Here is a 15,885-nt window from a genome sequence, read left to right on the forward strand (position 1 = left end):
TTATTTTAACGCGGAAATAACGCGGATATTAGGAGTCAATTAATTTATAATTTTTGCAGTTAGGAATTTGTGGTACAAACTATGGAATGAATCTACATATTATAGTCGTATATATATACGTCGTGTGTAAGTTGCCATGGTGGAAAATGGTAATAATAAATTGTGAGCTTGTGGCCATTTTAATAAGTGGGTCAAGTATTTGTAACAAAACTAGCGTAGGTTCGTTGCCAATTAAGACTTACCCACATAGAATGTACACGCTATTCATTTAACCCTATGGTATATATGATATACTTGTGAGCTTCGTCTTATATACGGTATAAAACAGTACTTACAACATTATTATAGTTATGACTTCGCCAATATAGAATAACCTCGTCCTATATTGTAACTATAAGTGTGAGGTCCTTGTTAAGAAACCAGGATTTAGGTCAAAGTTGACCCATGACCCCAACATTGTATATGCACATTCTATTCTATATGGAAGAGGTCCTACAATGAGGCACGCCATGGGACCTGGGATTTAGGCCAGAGTTGGTCCATTACCCAAACTTATATATAAACCTCACCCGTATAGAATCACCTCAAATAGTTTCACCGTACATGTTGTAACTACACTCTGCAGAGTTGCCACACCACGTATGTACAATTGCTTCAGTTTATTGGCGTTCAATATATTTGTATTAGCTTGCTGTACATATATATATACTGCAACTATGAGTAACAAAGCTTACTGTGACGTCAGAATATAGAAAATGTAGCGACAGTGACGTCATAAACAGTTATCGCCCGAAAGCGCTATGCACAATGGTGGATATTGTTATTAAACAATAATAACTATATGATAAATAATTGAGGTGATATTTAAGATTGAAAGAATTTATAGTTAATTGTGACGAAGTGTTTTGTTACGAAACGGAAGTGACGCGTGTACATCGATTCGTGAACTTTATGCGATATCTATGTTGATGAATCTAATGCAACTATTGTCTTCTGTCAATCATCTTGATTGACAGCTGTCGAATGATTTATCTTTTTCGCCTCCTCACTATATGGCTCTTCATCTTTGATCAAATGACGTCACGCTTACGTCATCACCCCTCCGCGTCATACAGGACCCTACCACAGGGACCCACGTATGTGGGGTTAGTAGTGGGGGTCGGAGGGGGGGTAAGACAGCAGGTTTTCCCCCGTGATGTCACTGGGACCTGGGTACTGTGGGGGAGTTCCCCTCTGACGTCGACGCGATCCACGCGTGTTGTTTGCGACGTAATCATTGTCTCTATGGAAATAAGCCGGAGGGTCGTTGGCGCCTCTAGTGGTAGTTGCGATTGGTTCGCCAAGGTAACGGTTTTGGTCACGTGATACGGTCTGCTGTGACGAAACAATGATAATTTAACAATGATAATAATCGAGACAATAATATTAAAAATAACTTTTGTCTCTTCGATTATGGTAACGAACCTTATGAAATGGGAAAACGAAAAGACAGAATAACGCACTTGACATAACTTGTTAATTTCCTCGATAACAATTGTTTTAAAATACAAAGGGAATTATCAACGACAGTCATTAAAACAATAATTAAACGTTTTACTTGTAGTAGTTTTTAAACATTCCGAACGTACCCATTGTAATTGCCGTTGAAGTCTTTCCTTTTCTCTTCTCTCTTGTTTAAAATCTTGTTCGTTTGTTCTTACTTGTTGCGTAAGTGCGTGCAGCTGGTGGCGTGCCTGGGTTAGGAGTTCGTCCAAGGATTGCTTCTCTCCCTGGCTCTTCTCACGGTCACGACGCTCCGTTTCAAAGTCTTCTCGGTATATTTTGACCTGCGGAGAAATGTAAGTTACGTTATATACTAGGTGTGGGGTGTTTGTAGCTGATAAATGACGGACTGCGTACCGTATAGTAAAATGAGCGACAAACAGTGTACCGACAAACCGACAAGGTACTTTACTTTTTACAAATTTTCTAACTGACAAACAGTGAGTGAGATAAACCACAAACAGCGTACCGACAAAACAACAAAAAAACTCATTTCAACAAAATTTAAACTTCTGAGTTTAAAATTTTCGAACAAATATTTTTAACTCGTTTCTTGCGAATTTTCTTTCACTAAACCTTAAATACCAAAGGCCTGTCTGCACATGTCTAGTTTATTTAACACCACACTTTGCTTTTGATTAAAATGTTGATTTTATGCAAACGGGTTATTCCAGCGTCGTGAGAAAGCAGGTGTGGTTTAGGCTACAGGTTCGTACAGACCACGTAACAACGCGCGGAAATTTCCAAATTGTAAATCGGCAAACACGGCAGAATGCTGCGGGACCTTGGTATTAACTTTACTGTGGGAATCGTGACGATGTTTCGCTTAATGGGCACGAGATATTTGAGTGGTGGTCACGAACGGGGAAGCCCCGACTGTTTGAATACGAAATTTGGGCAAAAAGTCGCTGTTTTTTAACTAGTAAAATATTTGTTCAGCTACCGGGTAAAAACTACGCTGACTACTATCAAACAAAAGTTGTAACTTGGTATCTCACGACTTAGGAACCCCTAGCGAAAAGAATTTGCTTTGTCGGTTTTTAATTTGAATTTAAGATCTGTAACTTTCCCACGGCTTGGTTTAAAATTGTCCAATAATAAATAGTTTGCCTGTGGGAAAATTAAGTAAACACTTCCGGGTTTTCACCGACGACAACAATAACGCCATACGATATATCTTAGAATGCTAACACGTATCTTTATACTGCGTACTGTGAATTAAGTTTCCCAAAACTGTTAGTATCACCAGTATGGTAAATAGCAAATTGAGTAGATGGGAATATGGGATAGTATAATGAGTCTATACTCGATATTTGTAAACTTGATATTTTTAATTAGGATTTTGTATAACATACACCAAAAACTGTTGGCATCATCAGTGCTTGTAAAAGACTGAGTAGACTTGGTGAAACATCTGCTATATTATAATAGGTCTATACTTGATAATTGTAAACTTGATATTAAAAGTGACGTCACATACCTGCTGTTGTAACACCTCCACCCTGGTTTTTAGCTCTTCCAACGTGATGTCTTCCCTCCCTTCAGAATTATTGCTATTTATTGGCGGATGTTCGTTGCTGTTGAACCCAGGGGAGGTTGGGTCACTTGTTGGAAGAGCGAAGTTGTTATTGTTGTTTATCATCCCGCTAGATGTCGGTAGAGCGTCAGGTGGAATAGATTCGGACATTCGTTGTCTGATGCTGTTGGATAATATATGTAACTTACGTGGATACAGATACAGAGTTGATCGTAGTGTAAAGCAAGCTTATACGTTTTAGTCTGTATATGGTGTATTATCGGCCCTTGTCTAAAATGCCGCCTGGTGCACTTATAGCTGTACGATCTCACCCTTACAGAATGCATTTATCATATAGTAAAGAAACATATTGATCTATCACGCGCAACAGTAAACAACACATTGGGTAATCGATCAACTCTGACATAAAGCCAGATCCCATGACAACTATCGTCGTGTAAGACCTCACCCATATATAGAACGTTTGTGAAGATTATTTTTCTTGGGGTTAATACACTTAGCATTATAGCAGCATAACATTAACACACCCACCCACCTATAAGCGGCCTCCAACGCTTGCCCCAACCTCGCGTTCTCAGCTTCCAAACAACTGTTGTCGGTTTCCAACTTCCGATTATTTTCCTTTAACTTCGTAACCTCTAGTTTGAGCGCAACGCTCTGCGCATGCGTGGTGGCGCACCGTCGAGTTAGAACCGATTTTTCTTGCTGAAATTAATCAACGAGTTAGATATTAGTACAGGCACTAAACAGCAGCTGAACCAGTGTAAGATAAATTGAGTTCAGTATACAGTAACTTGATTATACAAAAAAAACATTAATGTAAAAATGGTTACTATATCCACCAAGGTGGTGAAGAAACTACTAGCACCCATATAAACATTCTACACTTACTGTTGCATTCTGAATCTCCCTTTTCGCCGCCGACAACAACAGCTCCATGTCTTTCCTTCTCTTCGTTTCTTTTTGTTGCGTCCTAGTGACGTCATTACTGACGTCAGAGATAGATTTGTCATGCTCTTGCTTCAACCGTCTGTATTGTGAATCCCATTGCTTGTTAACTCTTAGAATCTGGGGGATATTACGTCATAAATAAACGTAAATGACTTTTGTTATTGAAATTGCATTGGGTAACAATAATCTTTATAACATACGGTGTTTCTATTTCTACATCTTGTAATTTTGTTTGTAAGGTATGGCTGACCATTACATAACCAATGGTGGAAAGAACCATAAAGTGACGTCATGAATTCATGATTACGTCATCAAGTGATGACATCACACACCAGTTATATGTTACCTCAGTTCTTTGAGCTTCCAGCTTCAATATTCTTGCCTGAAGTTTCGCCTTTAAATTTCGATCCATTTCATACGAGCTCTCTCCTGCCGATTGTGGTGAGTCGTCTGCTTGAACAGGTGACCGTCTAGCGGCGCTCTTAAGCTGTGCATTTTCTTTTTCCAGTCTTGCTGTCTTTTCTTCAAGTTCCTTTAGTCTCGCTTTGGTTTTATCGTTATCCACCATCAGTGCATTGCAGAATGCCTGTAATACAAAATTAGTTTATTTAACTTTAAAATTTTCAATTTGTTTTAATACAAATAATTGTAAATGGGGCTGGACTGTTTATCGGGAAAAAATAGTTTAGTCTTGGCCTGTTATAATAATGTATATACTTTTACACAGTAGGCTACCGTGATCTTTATACTAAGAAGCTACGACTCAACATTTATTTAGGCTATTGATAAATTTTCGAGCAGATGATATTCCGTACAAAACATAATGTTAAATAGATCGTATGAGCCGAAGGTTCGTGGGTTCGAAACCAGGTGAAGTAAGAACGTACCGCCGATTGAATAATAAGAGGCAGTGACTTTTTGCTTCCTTCAAACTGACTTAAAACACGGGGATAAAATTCTTTCAACTGTTTCGCGTAATCGCTACATAGCGTCATAACATCCAGGGGGAAATCGTCTGCTTCTTCATTGTTTACGTCACAAGGTTGCGAAATATCCGTAACTTCATCAACATTATTCCTGACGTCACTAGAATTGACGTCATTATCAGTGACGTCATTTCCATCCGATTCTAATAAGCTAGTTTCGTCTTCCGAGCGGTTACCAGTTACGTAACAACTGTCTATTGTTTCGTCATCGGAGTCCAGAATAGAATCGCGTTGGTCGTTCTTTTGTTTTAATTGTTGGATTCCAATGTTGCAAGCCAAAGCAGAAGCCATGTTTAAGTAATATTATCTAAGTCTTACAGCACGTATACGTATACGAAGCCTTTAAATAAACACGACTTAGTTGGTAATGTATAGAACTGACAGGAATATGGTCGGCTATCACCGTGACTTAGACGCAGAAACCACGAATACAAACTTACGAAGCTGCGTTGATAAAGTATTTTAAAAGCTTTATCAGAAAGCGTGACGACCCTATTTTAAACTGTGCCCTTGAAACTGCGAAAAAAACGTTCATTTGCCCATTTTGAGTGCTATTTCCACCATCAGACTGCCAATGAAACATATAGACTCACGGTTTTAGCTTTGTTATGTTTATAACTTTCATCATTCAATCTTATTTACAAATTGACTTAAATAACATGCAAAACTAAAGGTTTTATGTAAAACAACTACGTTGGTATTGCATTGTATGCTTATCCTGGTTTAAATTAAACAGTTGATCTAACTGTATTCATATTTTACTCAGCTCATTTAAACAGCCCAATTTATATTATATCCATAATTTACTTTGTCAACTGTGAACATTCTATTGAAATCTACGATTTATTTAAGTATTCTAAGCTATCTCTTACTTGAACCTCAGACCCCATTAGCCGCACCGTAAGTATTCACACTTACAAAATTCTTAAGTCCGTATAAACTAATTCTGTTACTTAAGAAGCCCCATTGTACATTATACACTCTGCTTGGTTAGCTGGCTTTTGTTGTGTACACTGTACGCTTTATTTAAGTAACTGAGTCTGATTTACATAGAAGCAACCGAAAGTTTCGATCGCGATGCGTCGCTCTAACTCACTGCGCTCCACCAACGAACTGGCGTCGTTTTAAACTCTGCGGTGTTGGGATAGAAACGGGGGAACCCCCTGCAGGTGGAACAAGTTCCCCTTAAATAGGAGGTTATATAAATCCTGGTATTTGTTCGCCGATCTACCGTATCTTGTTGCACCATTTGTGTTGGTATAACAGTATTGCGTAACTTGTACAAAGGATTGAGGATATATAAGTGAACCGCATATATATGTACACTGTTGTAATATTTGCTATTGGGCGAAGAACAATAATACAGAATTGCTGCGCCTATTCAAGTTTTCGATTAAAAGATTAAATGACATTCATGACCAAGCAAATATTATGTTGCATCACAAGTGCATTTGTTTCGTAAATATTGAAAAATACCAGAAACTGAAACTGCCCACGTTACCATAGAAATCATATACACATGGAAATAATAATACGCGAAACCGGAACATCGTGATTGGAAATACCAAGCCCACCTTTGTTTATCATAATGGCCTCTGTGACGTCACTAAACCTTAAACCCTCGTAAATATGACGTACAATAATCAGTCGAATCAGAAGCTGTAAGTTTTCCTCAGTTTTAGAATTTCCTTCAGTTTTAATGAAAGAAATCTGGACGTGTATTATATATACCATAAAATAAAATGAAAGGCATATACCAGATGTCAGAGTAAAAACTTATCAACTCTCAAAGTCTTAAATAATATTTAAACAGGCTACTTTATCGCATTTGCTTTTATACACAGAAATACTGTATAATAGGGTGGGGAAAGATGGGACACCTTTTTATTTTCTTGTCCCATTTGATAGTAAAAAAACAAACATTCAAAAATTATAAAACCATATCCTCGCGACTCCCATAGACCGTTGTTTAATTGTTTAAAAGGATATTTGGATTTTATTTGTTAAAGGTGTCTTATCTTACCCCACAGTACTATATGTATTGACCTACATTTCAAACACGATGACCTACATTAGTTTATGGCGCATAGCAATATAGTCTACGTATTTTTTAATTTCAAACTATCAAATCACTTGAAACGCTTGTTTGCCCAAGGGAGTAAATAAATATTTGAAGAAAATGTTTAAGTTGGCTGCTGACGCGGCGGAGAATATTAGCGGATCCGGGGGTTTCCCGAAACCAAGCGTTGGGGAATACCTTACATTTAAACTTACATTAACAGATAATAAAACTGTTGATATAGAAGGGGAAGTCCCGAACATTAGGGGGTTTTAGAGTGAAAAGAAGAAGTTCGATTAATTTATGGGGTTTTTAAGGAAGTTTACTTTTGTATAAGGAAGCTTTTAAAAATGATCACAAACTACACCATTATATAACAAACTGCACCATTATATAACAAACTGCACCATTATATAACAAACTGCACCATTATATAACAAACTACACCATTATATAACAAACTACACCATTATATAACAAACTACACCATTATATAACAAACTGCATCGTTATATAACAAAATAAAACACCATACATTTCACAATTTAAAATAAAAAGGTAAAACTTTAAATTGCTGATGCGGTAAAAACGTGAACTTTATTTTACTAAGTATTATATAATGCCTATAGTAGCAACGGTAGCAGAACTTCTATTTACATTGGCTGGTAACGGTAGATTTACATACTAGATAAAGTACAATGCTATTAAACCGTAGCAAGGTATTTATTGTAATGAGTAAACCATTATATTTGTCACGACCGTGGGTGTAGTTAGCGTTGTTTTACCGTTATAAGTCATATAGATGATACACGTGCATTGTTATGATCAGTATTAATACATGCAATGGTGTTATTAACGGGCCATACTGTACTATAAATGTCAGGCCTTATGATAACCTCACCCACGTAAAGCGCACTGCTGGTACTAACGCTTTAACCTATGCAGTATAAAGTTGACGTCACGTTTGGTATTTAAACACAACACAAGAAATATCAACAACTATAACTAACTTACACTAACTCTAACGCACGAACGGCCCCTGCTAGTAGAAACAACACTTGCGCTTTCTTAGAAACTTTCCCACACAATAGACTTCCAAACTATAGTTTGTTGGTTTAACGTGGCCGCACAAAGTATTCTTTACAGCAGGGCAATCTACTGTATGTACTCTAGATGCTGTTTATCATATACTGTATATATACATATACAGTTTCTGGGAGGTATAATATAAGTATGGCAATCCCTTATTGGCAAATTAGCTTGTGCTATTTCATACTCTCTGCAACTTGTAACCTGTAACTCTATAATCGACTGAGCGCACAGTTTTATCAGTTAGCATACACACGTTGACACACACCAGCGGACGTTTTTCACAAATAAACCGTTCGCTCGCTCAGGTCAAAAGGCGAGTTTGGAGCTCGGGGATCCCCCCATCTCAAAACCGGTCTCTCGCCGGTGTAACAACGGAAGTAACAATAACAATACGCATGCGGAATGCAATCATATTACTGTAAATACGACGTCAATGTTAAATTGTACAACTTGAAGGTAGTGGGTTCGAAACCCTGTCGTGGCGCTAAAAAGTAAATATTCCTGGGTGTTGATCTAATATTGCTAACTATTTCCTAAATCCCAGACATCCTGATATGCCTTGGCGTAGCACCTTACCCGTATATAACATATTGTGGGGTTGGAGAGACGGAACACCTTTAGCACGTAATGTCCAGATATCCTGATCGTGTTTTAAACAATTAACAACGGTCTATGGAAGTTGTAAAGATACGGTTTTATAATTCATTGAATATTCTTCGTTTACTACCAAATGGGACGAGAAAATAAAATAAAAAGGTGTTCCATATTCCCCTACCCTACTATATTACTAAACGAATCATTAATATTGCAGCCAACCAAGCGTGGTTCTTATATTAAGCATGGGAAACGTAAATTATTATTAAATAACAGGAAATGTAGCTAACTTTTAACGGAATTGTTTAATTTCTTGTTATCGAACGTTCGAGACAATTTTCTTTATGACGTATATAACACTCCCACGAGAATAAATTCTCGAATATCGACCTTAGTCGCGAGTCCTGCTTACGGGGAAGCCCAAAATATGAAACCTGACGCTCCGTTTTCGAGAAGGACATATATAACTAGTTGTTTAAGTTGGTTGATAACGACTATGATATGATCCGTTATTATATGGGTAGTCTCTGTATTACGGGATAAGTCTGACCCGAATGTTGGTTTTTTATGAACCATATAGAATAGAACACATTCTTGCTTTTAATTGCATAACATGATAGCAAAATAACTGTGATACGTTTTGTAAATCTTGCCTTGATCTGGCACTCATATTGTTGGACGGTTCTCGTTGTATCATAACAGAATACACCAAGTGCTACTAAATATGCAGCAAACAAAATATCGAGTCCAACTAATGGTGTACTAAAGATATATCGTAGTAAACAAGTAATTTTATAGAAATATACACAGCCGTATTCTTACGAATCTAAAAGGGCGATGACTGTTTGTAAAAACACGATTGGGACATGAAGTATTATAAAAGATAAGGTATCCCATTTTACCCCAAAACACAACTATTATGTGTTAACGGTACCCATTTACCCCACATTACTTTATATACACCAAGAACACGTAGTTTTGGAGCAATATTACACAACGTAATATAGTTATATATATCCAGCAAACATGGGCTATTTGGCGACTCTTCCATGAAATACATTTCCCAGAATCTAGCTACACATTACACGAGCCGTGACCTTTCGCCGAGTTACAATAACGTTAAGCAACGGTCGGGGAAGTACGTGAAACACAACCTGTATTTACATAAAGTGTGGCGTGACCTGAATATGCAAATACCGTGACCTCCTACGTATTGACTACGTGACATTCGAATAATAACATTGTTATTTTGCGACACCATGTGTTTAGGTATAAACGTCAAACAGTGTACCAGTTTCCTGGATAAATGACAAACACTACGCCACAGTTCATTCTCGCCAATGCTCCGTAACGCCACCTGCCGACCGATTTTATCTAAAATTAACGTAATAAAAAATTACAAACCCATTTAGGTAAGTCAGTTATTGCGGTTAAACTATAAACGTTTGGTCGACACGTTTTTAAAATCAAACTGCTGCCTACATAGGAGAACTAACTTACTTATTTTTGGCAAAGTTCCCGAAACCGCTGTTTCCTACATTATAACCTGACAAATAACAGACGGACGTCTTGCTATATTTCCTGGTTTGAGGTATGGGTGTTTTCCGTAAACGTTGGCATTTAAATGTCTCTACCATTTGTACTTTTACTGTGACGTGTGACTGTTGACTGTTCATGTGTGTAATGTCTGGTCGCGGCAAATAAGCATAAATGTTATTTTTAGAATGAAACTTAAGTCTTATGTCTCACTAATTGCAAATACTTTGCAGCTTGTTTTGTAATCTTTAATCTTCTCGTAACAATACCTCGATTGTGCGCAACATACGACTATTATGACGTAGGGGGTTTCCACGGTCGTCAACAACGTCACGTGACTAGCCTTTCGTAACCTCGAGGGAAGTAAACCGTCCAATCAGAACGTTTCTTTAAATCAGGGGTTTTCAAATCGTCTACGCGCGGTCATTTCCATATTTGGCGCAAAACAATTCAGCTAGTTTACGTCATAATAAGACAACGCTTACCTTCGACGTTCGAACTTTCTTCTGTGACGTCACAACCCTTTGCGCAAGTCGACCGAACACTGCAGCTAGCTTCGTGAATTGTGACGTCACACTAGTATCGCCGCTGATGACGTAGGAGTCGTTCCCGGTTGAATTACTTCGTATGCCAACCATTTCCTCTACTTGTCGTATCTAAGAAATAAGAAACTTAGTTAGAAAATAGATTCGCCAGCAATGGTTGATGTACCATGGTGTGCTTCACACTAGGACCTCAATCATATAGAATATACAATTATGGGCGAAATGTTTGTCTGTACGTGTTTATCGTATATATACCATTACGATGTGCGTCGTATAACTCAGTTTGACGTGTTGTTATAATTGGATGTGAAGGTAAGGGGCCAACTTTGGCCCAAATCCCAATTCCCCTAAAACGTGTCTCGCTCTAAACGTGTCTCGTAGATTTAGAATTAGGAAACCATAAACAAAGACAAAAACGCATCTACTTCTAAAGCCTACACGAGTTAACAGTCTCTAATCGAAATTATGGGAAAAGACAATAAAAATAAAAAGTCAAAATTTTTCACCTGATAGTTGAGAAGTCGAACTTCCTCATTCGACGCCGAGGATGTTTTCGATTCCTGTGGCAATGATGGGTTATTACGTCACAAATATGTGCGGTTGTGATGAAACAAATATTTCCTATTGATCGCCGCAGGCCACTGTGACGTCATGGATAATCAGCGAAATTAAAGCGCGGCGAAAGATGGCGGCCGCGAAATTTACAAACCAAAATTCTGGAATTGCATTATTCGCGTTTGAGCAAGTGTTTGGACTTTATTGTTACGTCATTATTAGTTGTTTGTTGCATCATAAGTGGAAACACAGCTGCCGTATTCGAAAACAACGAACATAATTTATGTAACGTTGTATAAATAGATAAAATCTTACATTCGATTCTGGATTATTTCCGTCGTCATGGTTACCACCACTGACGTCATTCATTAGTGACGTCAGTAACCTGCTTTCCTCTCCCCCCAACCGCGATTCTGAATCTTCTTGTGTTTCATTTGTGACGTCATTATGACTTGGTACTATAGCGTCCTTGGATTCTGCTACAATTAATTCTTTGTTAACTAGACAATGGTGTTTGTGGGTTGTATGCAAATGATCGGTTGGCGGAGTTGTGAATATGCAAATTAGTTTCATTTAATTTGGTGGGCCTTACTAACTATGGAAGTAAACAACCGTGTTCGCCCTAGAGTTATAACATGGGTGTCTTCTTAAACACCAGTCACACATGGTGTATTCATACACCTCATGCTCACTGTCGAGTTATAACACGGGTGTCTTCTTGTACACCAGACACATGGTGTATCTATACACCTCATGCTCACTGCCAAGTCAATTCATAGTTTACGTATACTCTTTAGCACGATTTTACAAATAAGTTAAATCTTAACCAATACACTAATACAGTGACGTCATTGTTACGTCACTCACCGTTCGTTGAAACTTCACTCATCGTAGTGACTTCCGATTGGCTGGTAGAAACACGTGACCAACACGACGATGTTGATTGGTTATCGTCTGTCCCCTCGTTGGTTGTTGATTGGGTAGAATTGGTGACGTCATCTGATGATGTGAAATGATCAATATTAGTCTTTGTTTTGTAATAGAATATATTTTCTGGTATAAGTTCAAATCTAATCGAATACATTACCTTTAATGTTTAAATTCAAACAATACAATTATATTTCGTTAAAACTCATGCGTGTATAAAACCTACGTATGTTCGTTTTTGGTAATAACAAAGTTTGACCTAAAATAAACCGTATGTCCCCTAACCTGCCTCGCCTTAGGACCTCACCCATACATTTAAATGTTCGTGTCCAAACAATAAAATACGTTAGTACGTTGTAGTGTGGGGTAATACCGGGAATACAAATTGCCCAAAACGTTCTATTACTGCGAATGGGTTTATTTTCGGAGGTATTTGCAGGGTGATTTTGGGTTAGATTATTCACCCCATTACGCATCACCCACGCGTCCTGGAAACCCCCTGGTCTGAACCCAACGTTAAATAAACCCCCTTTGCTTCATTACCCATGATACCCCGAAACATCCTTATCTTATTACTGTAGCAACGACAAGATGGGGCCTACAGTCAGTGAGGAAGTTTACTGTAAATGAAAACGGATATTCTGTCTTTGTGGTTTGTGATGTAACCGTCTAGTTTTCAGACCTCACGCTGAGACAAATCATAAGAGAAAACAAATATAGAAAGTACAGAAATCCCCATATGTAGTCATACAATGGATAAATCTGACATTTCAAGTTTAGGGTTACGTCATTGTGTATTACGTCATATATAGTTCGTTTCAAGGTTTGGCGTGAGTGACTACTTAAATGTTTAAGAGTGGGTAAATATCCATGTAGAATTTTCTTCTGTTAGTTTGAGAATGAATTAAAACCACATTTAGATCTTTAAGAATATTATAATATATGTCAAACCACTTAAATGCCCGCGCCTACAGCGCACAAGTAATAAAAGGAAATAAAAAAAGCGCTCCTTTTATTTTCTCATGGAAATCACCTACGTGTTTGCGAACAATAAAAAAGTGAATTTCGCGTGTGAAAGTAACACGCTGTTTGATACCACTGCGATTTTAAGTAATAAAGCTTTTATGTTGTACCTGTTGCTGTGGGGGTTCGGTTTTCTTCGGGTTTTGTTCGGAGATCTTCGGATCCGAAGTTTCCCGAAGTTTGCTGCAGTAATTTTTGCATTTCTTTTATCTGACTTTGCAGCTTTAAATTATCCTCAAATAATTTCTGATTTTCTTGTTTAACGTCCGTCACGATTACGCCTGAAAACAATAACTCTTTTGACCTCACAATAAAAAACAGCGTTCACAAATTTTTACCGAGATTTTCCATATAGTTTACTTTTCGGCGCAACTTGTTGTTTTCGGATTTAATTTGGTCAACACTGGCCTTCGGAAACACTGCTACGTCACCACCTGTTGTGGGTTGCATAAAATATATTTGATCTCGATGTTTTAATAATACCAACATTATGACGTCATAAGAACATAAATAACATAACAGAATACATATGTTAGGTTGGGGTAAGATGGTTCATGGAGTTATTTAAATGCCCCTTCACAATTCTACGTGAACGTTGTGAATAGTTCAAAGTAGGCTTAGGAAATATGGGATAATATTTGCTAACGGTATCCATCTTACCCCACGGTACTATGTTATATAGTAGGGTGGGGGAAGATGGGACACCTTTTTATTCTATTTTCTCGTCGCATTTGGTAGTAAACAAAGAACATTTGAAGAATTATAAAACTGTATCCTCACGACTCCCATACACCGCTGTTAATTGTTTAAAACATAATCAGTATATTTGGATATTATGTGCTAAAGTTGTCCCATCTTCCCCCATCCTACTATGCATATTTACCGATAGCTCCAGCCGGCAAAGAGATTTGTCTCTGATCCGGTTTCAAAAGGGGGATTCCTAGGCTAGTGTGACGTAATAAAGACAAATTATCGACTTCAGAAGTGTCCGATGGCGTCAGTGAATCGTCATTGTTGTGTGACGTTGCTTTTTTCGATTTGTTGTTGGTTTCCATTATGGAATGTAGGTTGTCACGGATTGGTCAATTTTAAATTCAAACTATCCAATCAAATCGCTTCTAAAAATATCTGCAATATATATTGTTACGTAGTGAGTCACGTGTTTATAAACTTTATGCTAATAGTTGGAATAATATCAAAAATTCCCCTACAATGTGTGTTTATTTCGTCACAAGCAGCTTAATCGTTCGAATGCAACAAACAATTAAAAGTTAATTATTTAACCGAAAAGCCAATATTAAAAATCCCCGCATGTCGATAAATTCTTGTTAATTCTCACGGTCTCTTCACGCCGATATATTGGTACTTTCCATTTTGCAGTGTTGCGCAACGATTTCTACTTTGCGTGAGTCATAGTTTAGCGTCGGAAACACTGGCTTAATGACAACAATGCGTGAGTTCTGTAAGCAAACAATAGCCAAGCGCGTGGTTGACAATCCTCACAAATGCGTCACAATCAGAAATACCCCTTTAATAAGCTTGTTACGTCATAATAACCACAATTTTTGAATAACTAACTGCCAGTTAACGCGACAGGAAATATTTAAATGCCCAATATGCGGTTTCATTCGATCTATGTTACAGTCCCTTACAAAGTCTATTTATATAGTAGGATGGGGGAAGATGGGACACCTTTTCATTCGATTTTCTCGTACATTTTGGTAGTAAACAAAGAACATTCAAGGGATTATAAAAACCTTGTCCTCGCGACTTTCACAGCCGGTTGTTAATCGTTTAAAACACGACCAGGGTATTTATATATTTTATGCTAAAGGTGTCCCATCTTCCCCCACCCCACTATATCATTCTCGTGTACTGCTCGCATCAAATGAGTAAATAACTGAGGCGGGCATGATACAAATTTAATTACACTTTTGAGATTTGAACAAATTTTCGTGATTGGAATTTTCAAACGCTATAAAATTTCCGCAATTTAAAATTACTGGTTTAGTTTTCCGTCGAAAGCGCGGGGTTCGCCTCTTTATTGGTTGTTTCCGCCGATTAATATCACGGTATATAAGGGGCTTTCCACTCTATCGTCTTATCTTGAATCGCGAAAAAATGTCATTCAATATTCGTGATATCGGTCAAAACATGGGCGATCGCTGATTGGTTGGTTCAAAACTTCTCATTAAGGCTTATTAATTCGTCACAAACAAGAAACAAACGACCAACTGAACACGTCATAATCTAAGTTTAAACGTAAACAAATTATTTAGGTCTGAACTCTTTTCTAATATTTAATTAATTTTACATTTATAGCATTTTCTGTAACCATATAAAAACCGCCCCTGCCAAGTTAATTCTAACAAAACTGTTAAATAATCTGTTAAATTTAATAATTTTCGTACCAAAATATTAATAACATAATCATGTTGTCACCATCAACGTAAATACGCTTTCCTACATATATATATATATATATATGTTATAAATAGACTTCACACTTCCTGTGTTTACAAATACAGTGATCCTATT

The 15,885-nt window shown here is 37.5% G+C and overlaps 1 protein-coding gene across 3 annotated transcripts; it reads right to left on the reverse strand.

Moving 5' to 3' along the window:
* Positions 1-644: 644 nt before the first annotated feature.
* Positions 645-14,499, reverse strand: LOC149725333 (uncharacterized). 3 transcript variants are annotated; one of them, XM_089892573.1, is made up of 13 exons: positions 14,231-14,499; positions 13,686-13,781; positions 13,458-13,628; positions 12,265-12,396; positions 11,713-11,873; positions 11,349-11,402; positions 10,783-10,953; positions 4,377-4,616; positions 3,971-4,147; positions 3,615-3,784; positions 3,023-3,242; positions 1,629-1,826; positions 645-1,374 (listed from the first exon to the last, which is right to left on the reverse strand). In XM_089892573.1, exons 1-13 carry the CDS (start codon positions 14,400-14,402, stop codon positions 1,147-1,149), a joined length of 2,190 nt encoding a protein of 729 aa, XP_089748699.1. In that variant the 5' UTR covers positions 14,403-14,499; the 3' UTR covers positions 645-1,146. The 3 variants fall into 3 exon arrangements, with proteins under 3 accessions (XP_089748699.1, XP_089748698.1, XP_089748697.1); XM_089892572.1 differs by having other exon boundaries at positions 645-1,371; positions 11,713-11,876; XM_089892571.1 differs by having other exon boundaries at positions 11,713-11,876.
* Positions 14,500-15,885: the final 1,386 nt, after the last annotated feature.

The sequence above is a fragment of the Ciona robusta genome, chromosome 14 (assembly GCF_009617815.1).
Source record: "Ciona robusta chromosome 14, ASM961781v2".
In the NCBI taxonomy this organism is placed as follows: domain Eukaryota; kingdom Metazoa; phylum Chordata; class Ascidiacea; order Phlebobranchia; family Cionidae; genus Ciona; species Ciona robusta.

Excerpts from the sequence above, each read along its gene's own strand:
- LOC149725333 (XM_089892571.1), bottom strand. The coding sequence starts at position 14,402 with ATGGAAACCAACAACAAATCGAAAAAAGCAACGTCACACAACAATGAC. Across the intron at positions 13,629-13,685 it reads AAACTATATGGAAAATCTCG|GCGTAATCGTGACGGACGTT; the intron begins GTAAAAATTTGT and ends TATTGTTTTCAG. Across the intron at positions 1,827-3,022 it reads TGGAGGTGTTACAACAGCAG|GTCAAAATATACCGAGAAGA; the intron begins GTATGTGACGTC and ends ATTTCTCCGCAG.